The following is a 15,491-nucleotide window of genomic DNA, read 5'->3' as shown; positions in this document are numbered from 1 at the left end:
CTTGCCAATTTATTCACACCGCATGATGAGCGCAACAAACTCACACGAATCACACGAGATTTACAGGAAAACATCGGTGGTGACTTAAGTTTCCCTGAAATTCTTTATAACCGATCGTTTGCGGGACCGAATCATCTACTCGAGCGGTGTGCGTCGCTATGCAAACACGTCGCTGTGCAAAGGCAGTCCAAAGACACGAAGCATAAAAACGGCAGATTTAGGACAACTATGCGAAGACCATTGTTCAATTAAAACGACGCAATTTTGTTGAAAACGCCCGCAGCTTTTTGCTCACGGTATGCGTCGGGAATTTTCCACATTTTAAAACGGAACGATGGAAGATTTACTTTAAAAACCCTCGCTGCGTCCCCCCGGACCAGCTGGACCGAATCAGCTGACGACGACGGGACTGAACGCTTTAAGCGTCAACCCCGCAACAACCAATATGAGCTCCGAGTTAGTGCGGGTTTCTACCTCCAAGCACCGTACCACACACCACGAACGTTTCAGTTCTTTGTCGCATCGCCGTGTTGCACCAAAGAGAACGAGATCGCCGAAGTCAACGCAGCGCTGTCGTGAACGTTGGCTTGTGGTTGCACACTCGTGGACCCTGTGACTTCGTTCGCTGTCAAAGCACACACGGCGATTACGAATTGTACTTTCCGTCTTCCGGGAACATCACAGGGGCACTTCTCCGGTCACGTCTTCACTATGTGCTCGCAAACTGCGAAGCTCTATGCGAAGCTTCTCGCGTCCCGTCAAACCAAAACAATACCGGCGCCATGCGTAGTTGGTGTAGTTGCCAGGTTTTCTCCGGTCAAACAAGAAAAACGAAAGCCAACCGGCTCTTGCTTCCAGCGTACATCGGCGTTGCGCTTGCTCCGTGGCCAGCTCGCTTGCAGTTGAAGGTTGAAGCAAAAACGAAACCAACTGCAATGTCACGTGTTCACATCGAGGACACGCTTTTTATATCCATTTTAACTGTTTGGAACGAATAATTAGACCCATGACTTTATTTGCGGTGTGTTAGAAACTATTATCAAGACCCCTAAACTAAATACAAGACATGGGTGACATGAGGGAAGCCGTATTGTCATCGACCAGAAAATGGCGGCAAGCACGGTAAGCGCGGGTTTCGCCAACGTCCTGCGATATGGCGCAATTGCTTTTGGTGCATATCTGTCTCCGAGACATATTTCTTTCCGCGGCATTTGTCTCGACGGTGCTATCTAAGTGTGTCTCCAAGCATTCCGGTGCTTCGGTAGCCGGCAATGCCGCGGTCGTCGCCGGGGGCGATGCGTGTTATCGAGGTCGGCTGCACGGTTATGCGTGTATGACCGAACCAAAACACTTCTTTTACTACCTCGCATGATTTCTGAACGAATTATCCGTTACTCATCGTGTAAAGAAATGGTAATTTGTGTAAATAGCGTGTTTTTCACCCCAAATATTCACCAAATACACGGGACTTGCTAACAGTGTAGGTTGCATCGGCGTTTCTTTCCACCGCAAAGTCTATGAATGACGTTGTACTATTCGATTCAAACCGAAACTTGAGAAGCTTCAAAAAAAACCTATATATATATATATATATATATATATATATATATATATATATACTACTCGTGGAGCAGGTACAAGGTTAGCCGCTGCGGTAAGGCGCCAGCGTGATTTTTCCATGTCTAATGAGAGCCCCAGCCTTGTAACGCGCTCCAAGAGTGGTAACTTTAGCGCACTACTGCGCTTCTCATGTGTTGAAAGTCCTGAAAATTAATGATTTAGGGGCTTTGGGCGACGTTCAACAAGTTTCTAGTTGGAACTATGTAACTATTTCACTAATTAAAAAAGTTAATTCACAAATCTTACTTAATAAGCCGACCGTAAGTTTCGATTAGCCCACATACTAGGCCCCACTGGCCGTATTACTCACCTCCACAAACCGCATAAGTGTAGATTAAACATATTTTAAATAAATCTGTATGGCTTAAAAAGAAAACACCCTGTATAATGTGAACGAAGAGGAGAGGGTCTGAATTTTTATTTTTTGCTTTAATGTAAAAAAAATAACTTGGCAAAAAAAAAAAATATATATATATATACAGGGTGTTCTTTTTTTTTACTCTTACACATTTGTTAAAAAAAAGCGTGAAAGCTACACTAATGCGGTTTCTGCAGGTGGGTTATACGACCAGGCGGACATTGTATGGGTGGCTAATCTTTGGGATAAGTCGGCTAATTAATTAAAATTCGTTAATTAACTTTTTAATTACTGAAAATGAACATATAATTTCAATTGGAAACTTGCTGAGCATAATTGAAAACCCCTAAATCAACTATTTTTAGAAGGATATTACGCCCGGGCAGCGTTTTACGGCGTTCTGTGAAACGCTTTGTTTGGACGCGTTTCTGGATTTCGGTTTCTTATCGGAGCGCAACTACGCGCCAGCAATCCTGCTCCCTCGTGGTCGCGGCGTGAAGCCACCCCCTCGCCTTCCTCGTAGAATGGAGGGAAGTAGGGCGCACGTGTGTTGCGCGTCTCAGCCACTGGGAAGCAGGACCGCGGGCGCGGTGATGCGCTCCGATAAGAAACCGAAATCTAGAAACGCGTCCAAATGGAGCGTTTTCCCAGAATGCTGTTAAATGCTTCCCCGGCGTTATATCCTTCCAAAATGGTTGATTTAGTGGTTTCCGATGATGCTCTACAAGTTTCTAATTGAAACCATATGTCTATTTCCAATAATTAAAAAGTTAATTAACAAATTTCAATTAATTAGCCTACTTATCGTAAAGATTAGCCAGCCACATAATGTCCGCCGGGCCGTATAACCCACCTGCACAAACCGCATTAGTGTAGCTTTCAAGGTTTTTTTTAAACAAATGTCTAAGAATAAAAATACACCCTGTATAGACCATTTTATCGTGGGTAGCGCCATTTGGAGAGCGAGAGAGAAAAGGGGAAAGGGCTACCGGCGCTTTCCCCCTTTCTGATTGTGTAGAAAGAGTGGAAGTCCCGGATGAGAGGCCTGGCCGGTGTTGGGCGTCTGCAGTGCCCCAACTTCGTTCGCGCTTTCTTCTACGTTTCAAACTCCCAAACTTAATTCGAGTCATGGTCTTCGATGGCGACAGTCCCCCGGTCATTGGGGCACCATTGCTGGGTGATAAGGTGCACGAATAACGACAGAAAGCGTCGAATACTGTCCGAGGACCTATGTAGCTTGCATGGAATCCGGCAAGGCAAGTACGGCTGGAATGTTTATAAGCTCCATTGCTTTCCGCATGACTGGAAATGATGAACCATTTATACATTTTTGCTTGCCATGGGCCTATTTCAACGTAGCCGCTTTTAGTAGTAATCAACAAGTTATACACGAAACGGGAACCTTAATTAACTTTGTAAACGCCCGGAGCTGCTACATATCGTCTTGCTCTGCTGTTTTTATCTTCGTGTCCCTGTTCTTATATTTCCTTGTGAATGAACGACGAAGACACTCCAGATGTACTTTTATCGAACCGCAGAAAGCCTCCAAGCAGCCACGAATTATCTTACTATTTGATGCAATATTTTGGGTGCTCACCTCCAATTTCTATAGCTGGCACGTTGGCTGCCGCTGTTTCCCCCGTCGCCACACTGGCGGATGCCGTGACCCAAACAAAGAAACGTGCACACTGGGCTCGAAAACGCAGATCGCAACACACCAGACGTTCCCTGTAGCGACTATCAAGCGCCTCAAAGCGCCTTAGTCAACGGAAACAACCCACCAGCGGCACTCCAAGGACGCTTTTGCCGGCTCCCTGGTATCGCGCAAAAGATCGCGATTAAAAAAAAAAAAATAATAGAAATACGTTTTCAACAATTTCCAGCCTCACCCGGTGGCGGAAATGAGCCTTCAACTAAGTGTTGTAGATGACAAAATCGAGTCAGTCACCACTGCAAATTATCACTATTAATATAATAATAATAATAATAATAATTTTTATTTGCACGAGAAAGTTTGCCCACTCAGCGGCGTGCAAGGCTAGACAGAAAGGTTAGTACCCTTACGCATGTGCGCCTGCTAGCCCGCCGCTGAGTAGGTGTAAACATAAACAAACAGTAGTCGTAAGTACAAGATAACATATATACATGTATAAAAACAACGAATAATCATAACCCAGAGGGGAAGATAAGAAATCTCGCTGTGCCCCACCCCACCCCCACGCAGACCACGGCGGAGGCCCCAGCCACAAGCCCAAACACTCGAGCGCACCTCTGTGTGTGGTGCACCCCGCGCAGGCGAGCCCGCAACCGCGGCCTCCGCCACGCCCCGCCCCAGGGTGACACGGAGCACGCAAAATTTACAAAGTTACAAAATTTTACAAGCTGAAACAGCAGTTATCATGAGAAAACTCGCACGCACATTGCGAGCGTACCCCATGTTCATCGGCGGTACAGCGTTTGGTGCGCGCTCCATTCACGAAACGTTCCGAGCGAAGTCGAGAGGAGGGCGTTGAGGAGACGCCTTTTCGGTTTACGGACGCAATCCACTGCCGCCGGAGATAGGGGTCATGTGGAAAGCGATGGAGCTCAAAGACATTGCAGCCACTTTCGCCTTGTCGGATTCCTTGCAATCTACATATGTCCTCGTACAGTATTCTATGCTTTCTGTTTTTATTCGTGCACCCTATGACCCAGCAATGGTGTCCCGATGACCGGGGGACTGTTGCCATCGAAGCCTCTGGCTCTAATCAAGTTTGCGAGTTCAAAACAGAAAAGAAAGCGCGAACAAAGTTGGGGCACAGCAGACACCCAACACCGGCCAAGCCTCTCATCCGGGACTTTCACTCTTTCTACACAATCAGAAAGGGGGAGAGCATCGGTAGCCCTTTCCCCTCTTCATTCTCGCCCTCTTTCAGCAAAACGGTCTATATATATACAGGGTGATTCAAGGAGACGCCAGGCTCTTTAAATCGACCGCAAAATTCGGTTTCTTAGCCTATCGCGCTACGACTTTGTGCAGCGTGGCCCACGGATGGTGCATTTTTTTTTGTGCAATTTGCAAAGAGCGAACTTACCTGAGGAAAAGGTAAAGAAAGAAAAAGGCTTAGCTCCTATGGAAACGCAGCGACGCCACCGGTCTTCAAACAACACGGCGCCGTTCCGCACGGGAGACAAGAGATGGCGCAGTGAACGCCGCCAAGGAACGAGCATACGGCGCTGAGAGCCGACGTCTTTAGCAGACGATCTGTTCGAATCAAAAGGGGCGCGCGTTCCGCAGGCCGGCGACAGTCGCAGAAACAAAAACAGGCGCGGTAACAACAAGGAACTTCCGTTTCTTGTCCGCTAACGACGCCGGCTCTCGGCGTCGTATGCTCGTTCGTTGGCGGCAGTTGGCGTCGCGACCGCTTGCGCCATCTCTTGTCTCCCGTGCGAAACGGTGCCGTGTTTTTTGAAGACCGGTGCCGTCGCTACGTTTCCAGAGGAGCTAAGCCTTTTTCTTTCTTTACTTTTTCCTCAGGTAAGTTCGCTCTTTTGCAAATTTCACCAAAAAAATGCACCATCTGTGGGCAACCCTGCACGAAGTAGAAGCCCGATAGGTTAAGAAACCAAATTTTGCGGTCGATTTAAAGAGCCTGGCGTCTCCTTGAATCACCCTGTATATAACACTGACCATATTAGATAATCGTTTTTGTTTGAGAGAGCCATTTTCTTATTCAGAAGATTCCGAAGTATTCAATAAATATTTGATCACACAAATAACAACTCCAAAAAGGTGAAGTGTCAGCTAGAACTTAAGCATGAACGCACAAACCATAAAAAGTGTCAAACACACTCAGCGGTGTGTTTGTTCCTTTATATACTTATAGTGTGTTCGTGTTTATGTTCTAGCTGACACTTATACGTAACATGTACCAATTAGCTCTGCTTGAGACTGTACTTCAAGATGTTCTGGATACCATATTAGAGCCGGCTATTATCTAAACCCTAAGAAATGCCTGCGGGCCTACTTACCCGCAAAACACTCTAAGAGCAAATTTTTGCGATCTAGGATATTGCTCAGAGAGTGATGAGACGGAACATTTGTTTAGACCTCAAAATTAAGTCTGCGCTGTGGCATTACGCAACGCAAGCATGACGCTTTGCCTTGCGTAATGTCACAGCGCAGACTGTATTTTTAGGACAGATGTTTTGAAAGACTTGGCTTCTATTTGAAACTCTATTAACTTCTATTTGAAAGTGACAATGAAGAGAAACACTAGTTAGCTTACCCATACAATGCACAAGGCACCAAAAAAGCAAATGTGACTTGTTTGTGTCATGCTTTTTCTATAATTCTCGGAATTACATGAACGCGAACGTAAAGGTCTTTCTGCTGCTTTTTTATCTGCCAAAAATACGGTTATATGAATGGAGCGTTAAGCTTGGGGGAGGTTGGTTAGATGATCTTACGTCATACATATTTTTTCAAAGGTCAAGCCGCAGTGTTCAAGCAGCTGTATGGAGGTGTTTTCTTTATGAAATCTCTTCCCAAGTCCCATAGAGGAAAGATCCTAAGACAAGACCTCAAAACAAAGGTGGCCCATGAAATAGAGAAGTTCGAAAAATAGTTGAGCTTCTCAGACTCCGCAAGTTACACGAATATCACGATGCAACCTGCTTAAAAGGTGTTTCTGTATTTCACTTGTAATAAACAAGGATAAAAAAAAAAACGCTGCACGAGTAAAAATAATTTGAAGTTTGTGAGTCGGTTTCAATTTATAACTAGATATGATAAAACAAAGTTTTATCTATGGTAGTATAAAAGAGTTTGCCTTTGATGAAGTTTTGTGTAGTGTTGGGACGATCCGGTCGGCAGCTAAGACGTAAAGATGGCAACGGTATAGAGCACACAAAAGATTTATGGAGGCCGGGCCATCACGTGAAGACTGGCACGAGGTAGTCCTGCTCGACAAATTTGCCTTCCCTTTCCTGGCAAAATATAACAAACAAAAATTCCAACGTGAGTAATGAAAAAAAAAACAACTCAGATTTTGCAGAAAATAAACATTACAATTTTAATTTTTGGCTATTAATTTAACTAATGTATCATACAAGCCTAGACAAGTGACGTCGCAAAAGTAAAATAGTACTCTGTTTTTTACTTTTTTTTGTTTTAAAATATATGTTTCGCAAGCGCGAGCTGTTTGTGAACGTGAGTTTCCACGATATATTATTCAGCACCCCGTAACTGCTTACGTTAGAGGCCAGTTAATTGTTAAGAGATTAATAGCCTCGCTGTCAATTGCAAATTTGGGTGTAGTTTTAAGTCGCGGTAGGAATTTTTTACATAAAGCTTTCGTTTGTAAATACTCTTTATATTTCTGAAGCCGTCACCCTTTTTTGGAGCAAGAAATACCTTTTAGCAGACTCCCCCTTTCCCAAAATGTGCCCATTCGCCCGTGCTTGCATTTTCCGCAAAATTTAGCGTAAAAATTGACGTCGCGTTACCTAACGAAGCGTGAACTAAATGGAGTGGGAAAATTGACGTCACGCTAAATTTAGCGGGGAAATTTACATCTCCTACGATCTAAACACGAGTTGTGTTTCCCCGTTAACACTAGCGGTAGAATTTGAGTCATGTGACCTATACGACAATTTAGTATCCCGGCTACATGTAGTGGGAAAATTGAAGTCACGTGACTTAAGCACAAGTTCATTTTCTTCGCTAAATTTAGCGGGGAATTCGATATAACGTGACCTGACGTCGCGTCACCTATATAGAAATTTAGTTTCCTCTCTAAATTTAGCGGAGAAACATACGCCTCCGTGACACACTAATTCCCTCTCCCCATCCCATCCCTCCTCCCCCTTCCCCATCCTGTTTTTTCCCCATTCTCCTCTTATGGTGTCCTCCCCATCTGCCTCCTTTACCCTCACACACCCTTCACATCTCCCTCCTCACCTACCTCCAATTACTTATATCTCTCTCCTCCCTTCCCACCCTCCCTTTCTCTCCCCATTCTCATACAATACCCTCCCCCATCAAATCAGTTGCCTAATTTAGTGGGGAAATATATCTCCTTTCCTCTCCCAATCCCTCTCCTGAACTTCCTAAAGCGTCCTCGCCCCTTCCTCAACTGCCTCCGTTCTGTTCCCTCCCACACCCTCTCCCTCCTTCTTTCCCCTTCCTATTCCCTCTCTCCATTCCTCATCCAGAGTGTATTTCTCCTTCCTCCCTCCCTTCCCCTACCTGTTTCCGTAGTCATTTGACACACCAATTTAGAGTTCCCCAAAATTGACAAAAATGAAGGATTTACACTACCGTGACGATTTCCAAACATAAAACAGCCGCCCCTAAAAGCTGCATTTCACGCATCATACGACTTTAAAGTTAAAGGTCGCTGCCGATTTTTCGTTCTAGTCTAGTCTTGTACGGCAGAACCGGGAACAGCAAATCTAAATACTCACCGTTGTGGTAAAAGCGTCCCATTAAAATATGAAACAAATACAACAGCTAAGGGTTCCAGATACTGTATTTTAGCCAAACAATAGCGTTAACGGGAGCGAAACGCCCCGGTCATGAAGAATGACGAGAGTTCGAAAATTGTGCTGCCAAGTTTTCCATGCTGCGATAAGTAAAACAAGATAGTTCACACGAGTTGAACAGAGACCATAGATTTTAAAGTACTTGAAACATAACATTAAACCAAACCAGTGTCTCTCACCCCCGCCCCCCCCCCCCCCCACACACACACACACTTTACAAAAAAAAAGAAAGAAGAAACATTTTGACTCTAATTATGAGAGCACTCCTAATTTAACCCATATTTCTTGTTTTTGTTTTACGAAACGGGGAGACACGCGTTTCAAATAGCTTTATGCAATTTCATGAATAGGCTGACTAAGTCACACGTATAAAACGGACATCTCTGTACAGTGCATATCAGCAGTTCGCGCACACGCCTACATAAGGCGGTTCGTCTGCCAATCCTCTCGGACTCATACAAAGAGCACAACGCAGCTGTGGCTAGTGGTGTGTTGCTCCCTCTGGCGAAGGACTGCGATCAACATTGTATCGAGGCTGCCGTTCATAATTTGTTCGTTACGATTGCTGAAATGTATCCTTCACCAATTCGGAACCGCCGTCTGACTCATATTTATGATTGATTATATTTTGCCAGCCATGTTTATTCTTACATTTAATTATTTTTAGAGCATGAAACTTGATATCATTAACATTTTGCATCGACATTTTCAACTCATGTGTTCAATTATTTGGGTGTTCAAGGGCTGACATTTAACTGCTATTTATTTCTTGTTCCCCCATAATAGATTTCAGCCGTTGCGCTTGCCGCAGATTTCTTCTGTGTGCTCCTTTTGACTCTGTGCATCATTACTCTGGCTGCTCGCCGTTCATGAGCGCGGAAAATAAACAAATGAATGAATGAATATGTGAATGATAAATTACACCCGGTGAGGATGACGGCATTCGATAATTCTACGGTAATAAAGCGAGCTGCTGTGACTCCAATTCGTCCTTTTTATTGTCATAAGATTGAAAGCGTTTTGCTCGTCACCTTATCTTGGGAGAAACATATTTAGACCTATAGGTTTACATAAATAAAAACAGAAAACGGCGATCACTATGGACACTCGAATATTGAACAAAGTAATACAAAGGCCGCTCCGTAATTCGACACTGTAAACAAATATAAAGGCGAACTTGTAGAGGAATGCTAAAAGGCATAATTGAAAGTTATAATCATTCGCAGTGCGGTGCTCTATATTTCCTTATAGATATGTAAATAAAACTATTTTAAAAGCAAAGTGGGCGTAGTAGGCGAGTCGCAAGGAATTGCTTCTTTATATCGGGGAGGAGGAGGGAGGGGATTGATGTGCTAAATTTTGAAAATAGTCGGGAAACATTCTTGCATACCCCACGTTATCCGAACATTATACAAGTCTCATGCGATCGTCGAATCAGACCGTTCGTACGGGCTAAACAGGTAGCCTAACACTCTAGCATATTGCACCTGTATCTTGTGCTCTACTGAGCTGTCAGCGATCAGATTGGAAATGGTAAAACGTTTTGATATTATAATTTTCTCCTTCTAGATTGCCAAAGTATCGCCCTATATGCACGCAGAAAATTAAATAATTTTTGGCTCAGCAAATATATATTTTTATATCATGACCTAAATTTATTAACATGGCGCTTAGGTCTCAAAATGCACGTAATTTCTAGTAGGAGTTAGCACTATCTTTGATAACTGCATTTGCATCACGGTAAAGTTAAAAAGTGTGTACTCGCCAGACAAAGTAATTGAGTTAAGTTACTGAGTATTGACGTAGTAAAAATTACTCAAGTAGGAAGTAATTGAGAAAATTACTAATTAGTTAATAAAGTAGCGAATTACTTTTGACGTTACTTCTGAAGCTACTTTTATGTTTTTTTTATGGCAAAAAGAAAGTACAGAGGTTATGATCCGTTAGCGAAATTGTGCTAGCCAAATATGAATCGGCTTGTTTTTTTCACAGAAATGCTTTACTAGCTGGTTCTGCTTCTGAGTGGCTTATTTTTTTGTATTTTTATGTTTGTTTGGTCTATAATCTACTGCGAATGTGTCATTTCTACTTTGACGTTCAGCGCTGTCTGAGCTTGATTTTTTTAGACAGGGTTTGCCCTTTAACAGTGCTGCGTAAATACATCTAAAAAGTACTTGAAGTAAAGTACAAAGTAAATTGGAGGTTTTGTATACTTCAACAATTGTAGTAGGACCACCGGGTGCAATGCACTTGAAATAACGTATATAAATACAGTATATTTCAAAGTACTTATATATACTTATATATATCACAGTATATTTTAAGTACAATCAATTAATTCTATTATTAAGGCTATATAATTTCTACTCTTCAAGTGTACTGGAAAGTTTAGTCGTTTCGTGCTCACTGAGCATTTGTTCGTAATGACGTTCTAAAATAAAAGTAAAATGTTCTAAACTACTTTCAAGATAGTTTTAAGCGTTATATTTTTATTCGTGCATACATGCATGCATTGCGAGGCGAATCTCGAGACATCGGGTCTACCAATGTTGCAATGTTAACATGAAACGTCTGTAAGCTCCTAAACACATTACTAAGCTGTATTTTCTGATTATCACATGTATACGTACATGAGAACTTGAAGTTTCATTCTGGATTTCTACAGATATCAGTAATCATATACAAGGTTTAATCAAAGAGTAACGACTCTGAATTTGTAGCGTAAAAAAGAGGGCACGATGGTGACGCGCACGCAACATTCGAAGCCAAGGACCTTCGTGCCTGATGCTAAAGGTATAGTCGTCATGTGATTGTTTGGAGCTGCGCCACACGAGTTCTTGTGTCCACGTGCACGGGCGCAATGGCGATATCACTATAGGCTGTAAACCAGAGCGAGAGCAAGGATAAATGCTCGTGTAGCTCAGCTCCAAACGTTCAAAAAATGAGACCCTTTGGCACAATGAGACGAAACGATCCCTGTCTTTGAGTGCTGCGGGCGCATCACTTTCTTTTTTCAAGCTACAACAATAGTCTCGGAACCTTGTTATCACACCTGCTGTCCTTAAAAAATTGCTTTGCTGCTTGTAATCATTTGCTTGCTGATCTTTGTCAATATATAAGAAACGGAACCCTTCACTGTTATGGCAAATTTTAAACCCAACGAAAAGAAAACTTGTACCATCTGATAAGTTTCAGGCATACCTTGAGTTTTATACCGGCAGGAGGGACTCCGCTGTTATCAAAGGTAATTTGTCCAACAGGTGAGTTGCACACTAGGCCAAACGTTTCAGTCAAGCCGTGGCCAATGAGAAGTGATTCGAAGTCGAAGATTTCACGAATCTCCCGTGCAAGCGAAGTCGGGATCACTGAACCACCTATCATGATTTTTTTTAAACGAAGCACGGTGTCGTTGTTTTTTCTCACTTCATTGACAATACACTGCATCCGGCCGGCAATGCCAATAAAAACGATACCTGCGAGATACAAAAAAAAGAAAGAAAATTAATGCCATGTTTAAAGTGCTTCATAGATACTTCGTGTAGAATGAATACAACTTTTTGCTCCCGAAAATATGAATGTATTTTCCGGAAGCCCTGGCTGTAAACATTTTGATCTTAGTAATTCCGAACAGAAATAGCCGCTACATAAGTCTGCAGTGGCTGAACAGGTGGATTAGAGTATATTTCATGGACTCTGAGTTGCATGGACAAAGATTACACACATATCAAAATTTGGAACGTAAACAATTCAAGTAACCATTAAATTAGTTTCCCGCAGCGCATTTAGATGAATGTTATTGGCCCCAACAATAATGAGGCAAGCAAGGTTCAACCCTAGAAATGCGCTCTCATATTGAAGCCGTGTAACTTACGACTAAAGGAAATTAGAGAGGAAGGTTGCTGCTTCTAGCTCATTTTTTTCTAATTTTTTTACTAGGTATAAGGAAGGATTGTAGTTTCAACAGGCGGTTACCCAAATAAACAAATCTGATCAGCTGATGCGTAACAGTCGGATAGCTTAATCAGTTTTTTTGGCATGTTAACGTTTCTTTTTTTTTTTTTTTTTGAAATCTAAGGTGTACGAACGCACTAATAAGCAAATCAAGAGGTATTACTTCTTTTTTGCGCTGTGGTAGATACAAACTCACGAGCACGACTTAAACAAAAACATGTTTTTGTTTAAAATATAGGTCAATTAGATTTGTTTTATTTGAAATAGATTCATTATATTAAAGCAATAATATGCTATTAAATCCATATGTCCTAGAAAACATAGATTTTGCACCTAGATGCGCTTCTAAAAATAGTGACATAAATAGTCTTGCTTGAATTTTTATTGCTTTAAATACAAGATCAATGTCCACAAAAATTGGGAAACGATCGACAGTCGATAAATAGAAAAAGTTTTTTTTTTTTTTACATTTGTTTAGTGGTGCTTTTTTATTTTTAATTTGAATCACCAAAATAAAATCGGTTCGAGCGTTTGGGATTACTTTTTTTAAAGTAAAAAAATTGCTTTAATATAAAAATTTGTAATTAATAACATTTATCATCTTCACATTAAACCGAAATACAAAGTAAGTGCAACAAACAAAAAAGATAAGATGAAGAAAGAAAACAAAGTACAGCGTTGATTTTTACGATTGACCATTCAGGTTTCTGCTAAAAAAAATCCTGCAATTTTCGAACTTAAAAAATTTGATATCCGTATCTGGCACTCATCTGTCTTTTTTTCGGAGAACTCCTCTGGTAAGTTTACAGAATATCACGCGTTAGTGTTTCCGTATAGGAAATTGTCGTAAACAAGAACTGTATTCGCTTTAAACTGGTTATTCCACAAGTTTGACGAGCATACCAATGTTTTCAAATTTTATGACGAGTTCGGTATTGAGTGAAAATATACGGCGTTCTTCAGCTTTTGTGTATTTAACAACTCTCAGGAAATGAAAGCTTGAGCGTGACCAGTTCTTAGATCACGCTCAAGCGTAACCTAAGAACCTAAGTTGACATTATCAGGACAATGTCAACTTAGGTCGACATTATCATCATCGTAGCTACTGTCATATCAACGCAGCCTTAGTAATAGGCTGCAGGTATTTCTTTAAAAAATGCCGTAGCGAACTAAACAAAAAAGGGTGCCTGACATCAGTTGTTTTAGTGTAAGTTGTTTCAACTAATGGTGCAAATCATATCTCAGCTCATCTGGACGAGCTAACGTAGCGCCGTATTACGTGATTTAACGGACGCTGAGAAAGGCACCAACAATCAAAACAAAGCACGGAAAAGAATTCCAATATCAGGCGGTCATTCTTCTTCACATCATGGAAAGCACTATCAAGTTTGCATTTTAGTTCTTGAACTTCTATAGTCTTGTTGAGGAATATTCTTTAGAACATGACAACACATTTACATTGACTACTTAATAATTCTATAGTTTATGGTGTTTGGGCATCTGTAGACCCTCCTTTCGTGCTTCTGTCACTGAATGTCGTGTCAATATTTTACAACCTTATTGCCGAGGTCAGTAATTTTTTTAATCGTGTTCGTTTTTTATGCGGCGCTTACAAGCATTTTATTATGTCTACCTGCTGTCCACTTAAGTTGTCATAATTATAGTCAATTTTAATAGTGGTTTCTAAGTGCTTTCTTTAGATTCGGTCGATACCCATTTGTCTTTTACATTACGGTGTCTATTGCCTGGTTTTAATTTCATTTTTTGCAGATTCAGTTTATACATCTTTTTTTTTAACTTTACGTCGTCGTAGACTCGCTTATTTTGGTTTCGACGTGCACTTTTATTTACAGATTCCTTTTGTACGGAGTAACGGTGTCTGGAGGTAAATACAGTATAACTAATAAATAAAGATCACGTGAACCAGGAGATTGATTCTGCCCTAAATATGTTCTTATAAATTAAATTGCGTTTTTTGACGCCCCTTCTATGTCAAAAACAACACAACCCTTACCTCAAAAAAAAATATAGAAGAAGGAAACACGGACGATACTGCCCTTACGGCTAGTTTTTCCGAATTTACTACCATAAAAAGAAATTGAACAGCGTCACACAGCTTAGTGTATTGAGACCAAGGATAGGCAGTATTTCAAATACATGTATTTGAAATTTCGATTTCAAATACTGTATTATTTTGCAATTGTATTTAATTACAAATTGGGTCATGTATTTGACGGGTGCATTTAAATACTAAAACTTGGGTATTTGAAATACAATTGTAATTAAATACAGTATTTGGGCGAAAATACATCCCTCAAATTTATTGTCACGACTCATTTTGCTCACCCTAAGACGTGGCCAGAGCAGGAAAAAAAAAACTACGTTCTGCACCGAATGCAGTGTCTCTCAATCAAGCACAAGCGTTTAGTGACTTTGTGGTTACGGTGTTAGTCCAGGGCAAGAAGAGTGACGAAATCGACATTCACAAGCAGACTGGCTAAATAAGTGCCTGTGACAACTTGCGATGCTTTCCAGCCTGATTTCGATCCATACCTTTACCTGGAACATTCTAAATGCGCAGGTCGTCCAGATTTTCGTAAGTGGAGTGAGTTGCAACAATGAAAAAAATTCTCTAGCTAGTGCTGCGCGTCTTGGTCGTCTCGGTTCTTTGTTGATCTGTACCAAAATGTAATCGAAAAAAAACTGCTTGAAGCTCTGTACTTTTTTCACCGATTACGCCCAAGCTGATTACAAATTTTTTTTTATTATATTTCTATTACGTTACTAGAGCCTCGCACACTAACTCCCGAGTGTGCGATGCAAAATTAAAATGAGATACCCAGAAATCCGTTGCAGGTGCCCTAAAGTCGCTGACACAAATTTCGAGGAATGTATTTAGAAAAGTATTTGGAGGAGACCAAATACATTTGCTTGTATTTGTATTTTGTACTTAAATGCTTTTTTGGAAATATAATTAGATTTGTAATTAAATGCATTTTTGACTAAGTATTTTGTATTTGTATTTCGATACTTATTC

The 15,491-nt window shown here is 41.3% G+C and overlaps 1 protein-coding gene across 1 annotated transcript in view; it reads left to right on the top strand.

Moving 5' to 3' along the window:
- LOC120842722 (4-coumarate--CoA ligase 1-like) overlaps window positions 1-6,585 on the top strand; it is a 38,002-nt gene extending 31,417 nt beyond the window's left edge. The window contains exon 9 of the mRNA XM_040213889.1: window positions 6,449-6,585. Within this exon, the coding sequence (XP_040069823.1) occupies window positions 6,449-6,585 (137 nt within the window). The remainder of the gene's footprint in view (window positions 1-6,448) is intronic.
- The last annotated feature ends 8,906 nt before the right edge of the window (window positions 6,586-15,491 follow it).

The sequence above is a fragment of the Ixodes scapularis genome, unplaced genomic scaffold, assembly GCF_016920785.2.
Source record: "Ixodes scapularis isolate PalLabHiFi unplaced genomic scaffold, ASM1692078v2 PGA_scaffold5__190_contigs__length_132052651, whole genome shotgun sequence".
Taxonomy (NCBI): domain Eukaryota; kingdom Metazoa; phylum Arthropoda; class Arachnida; order Ixodida; family Ixodidae; genus Ixodes; species Ixodes scapularis.
This window is presented reverse-complemented; position numbering and strand designations above follow the sequence as displayed.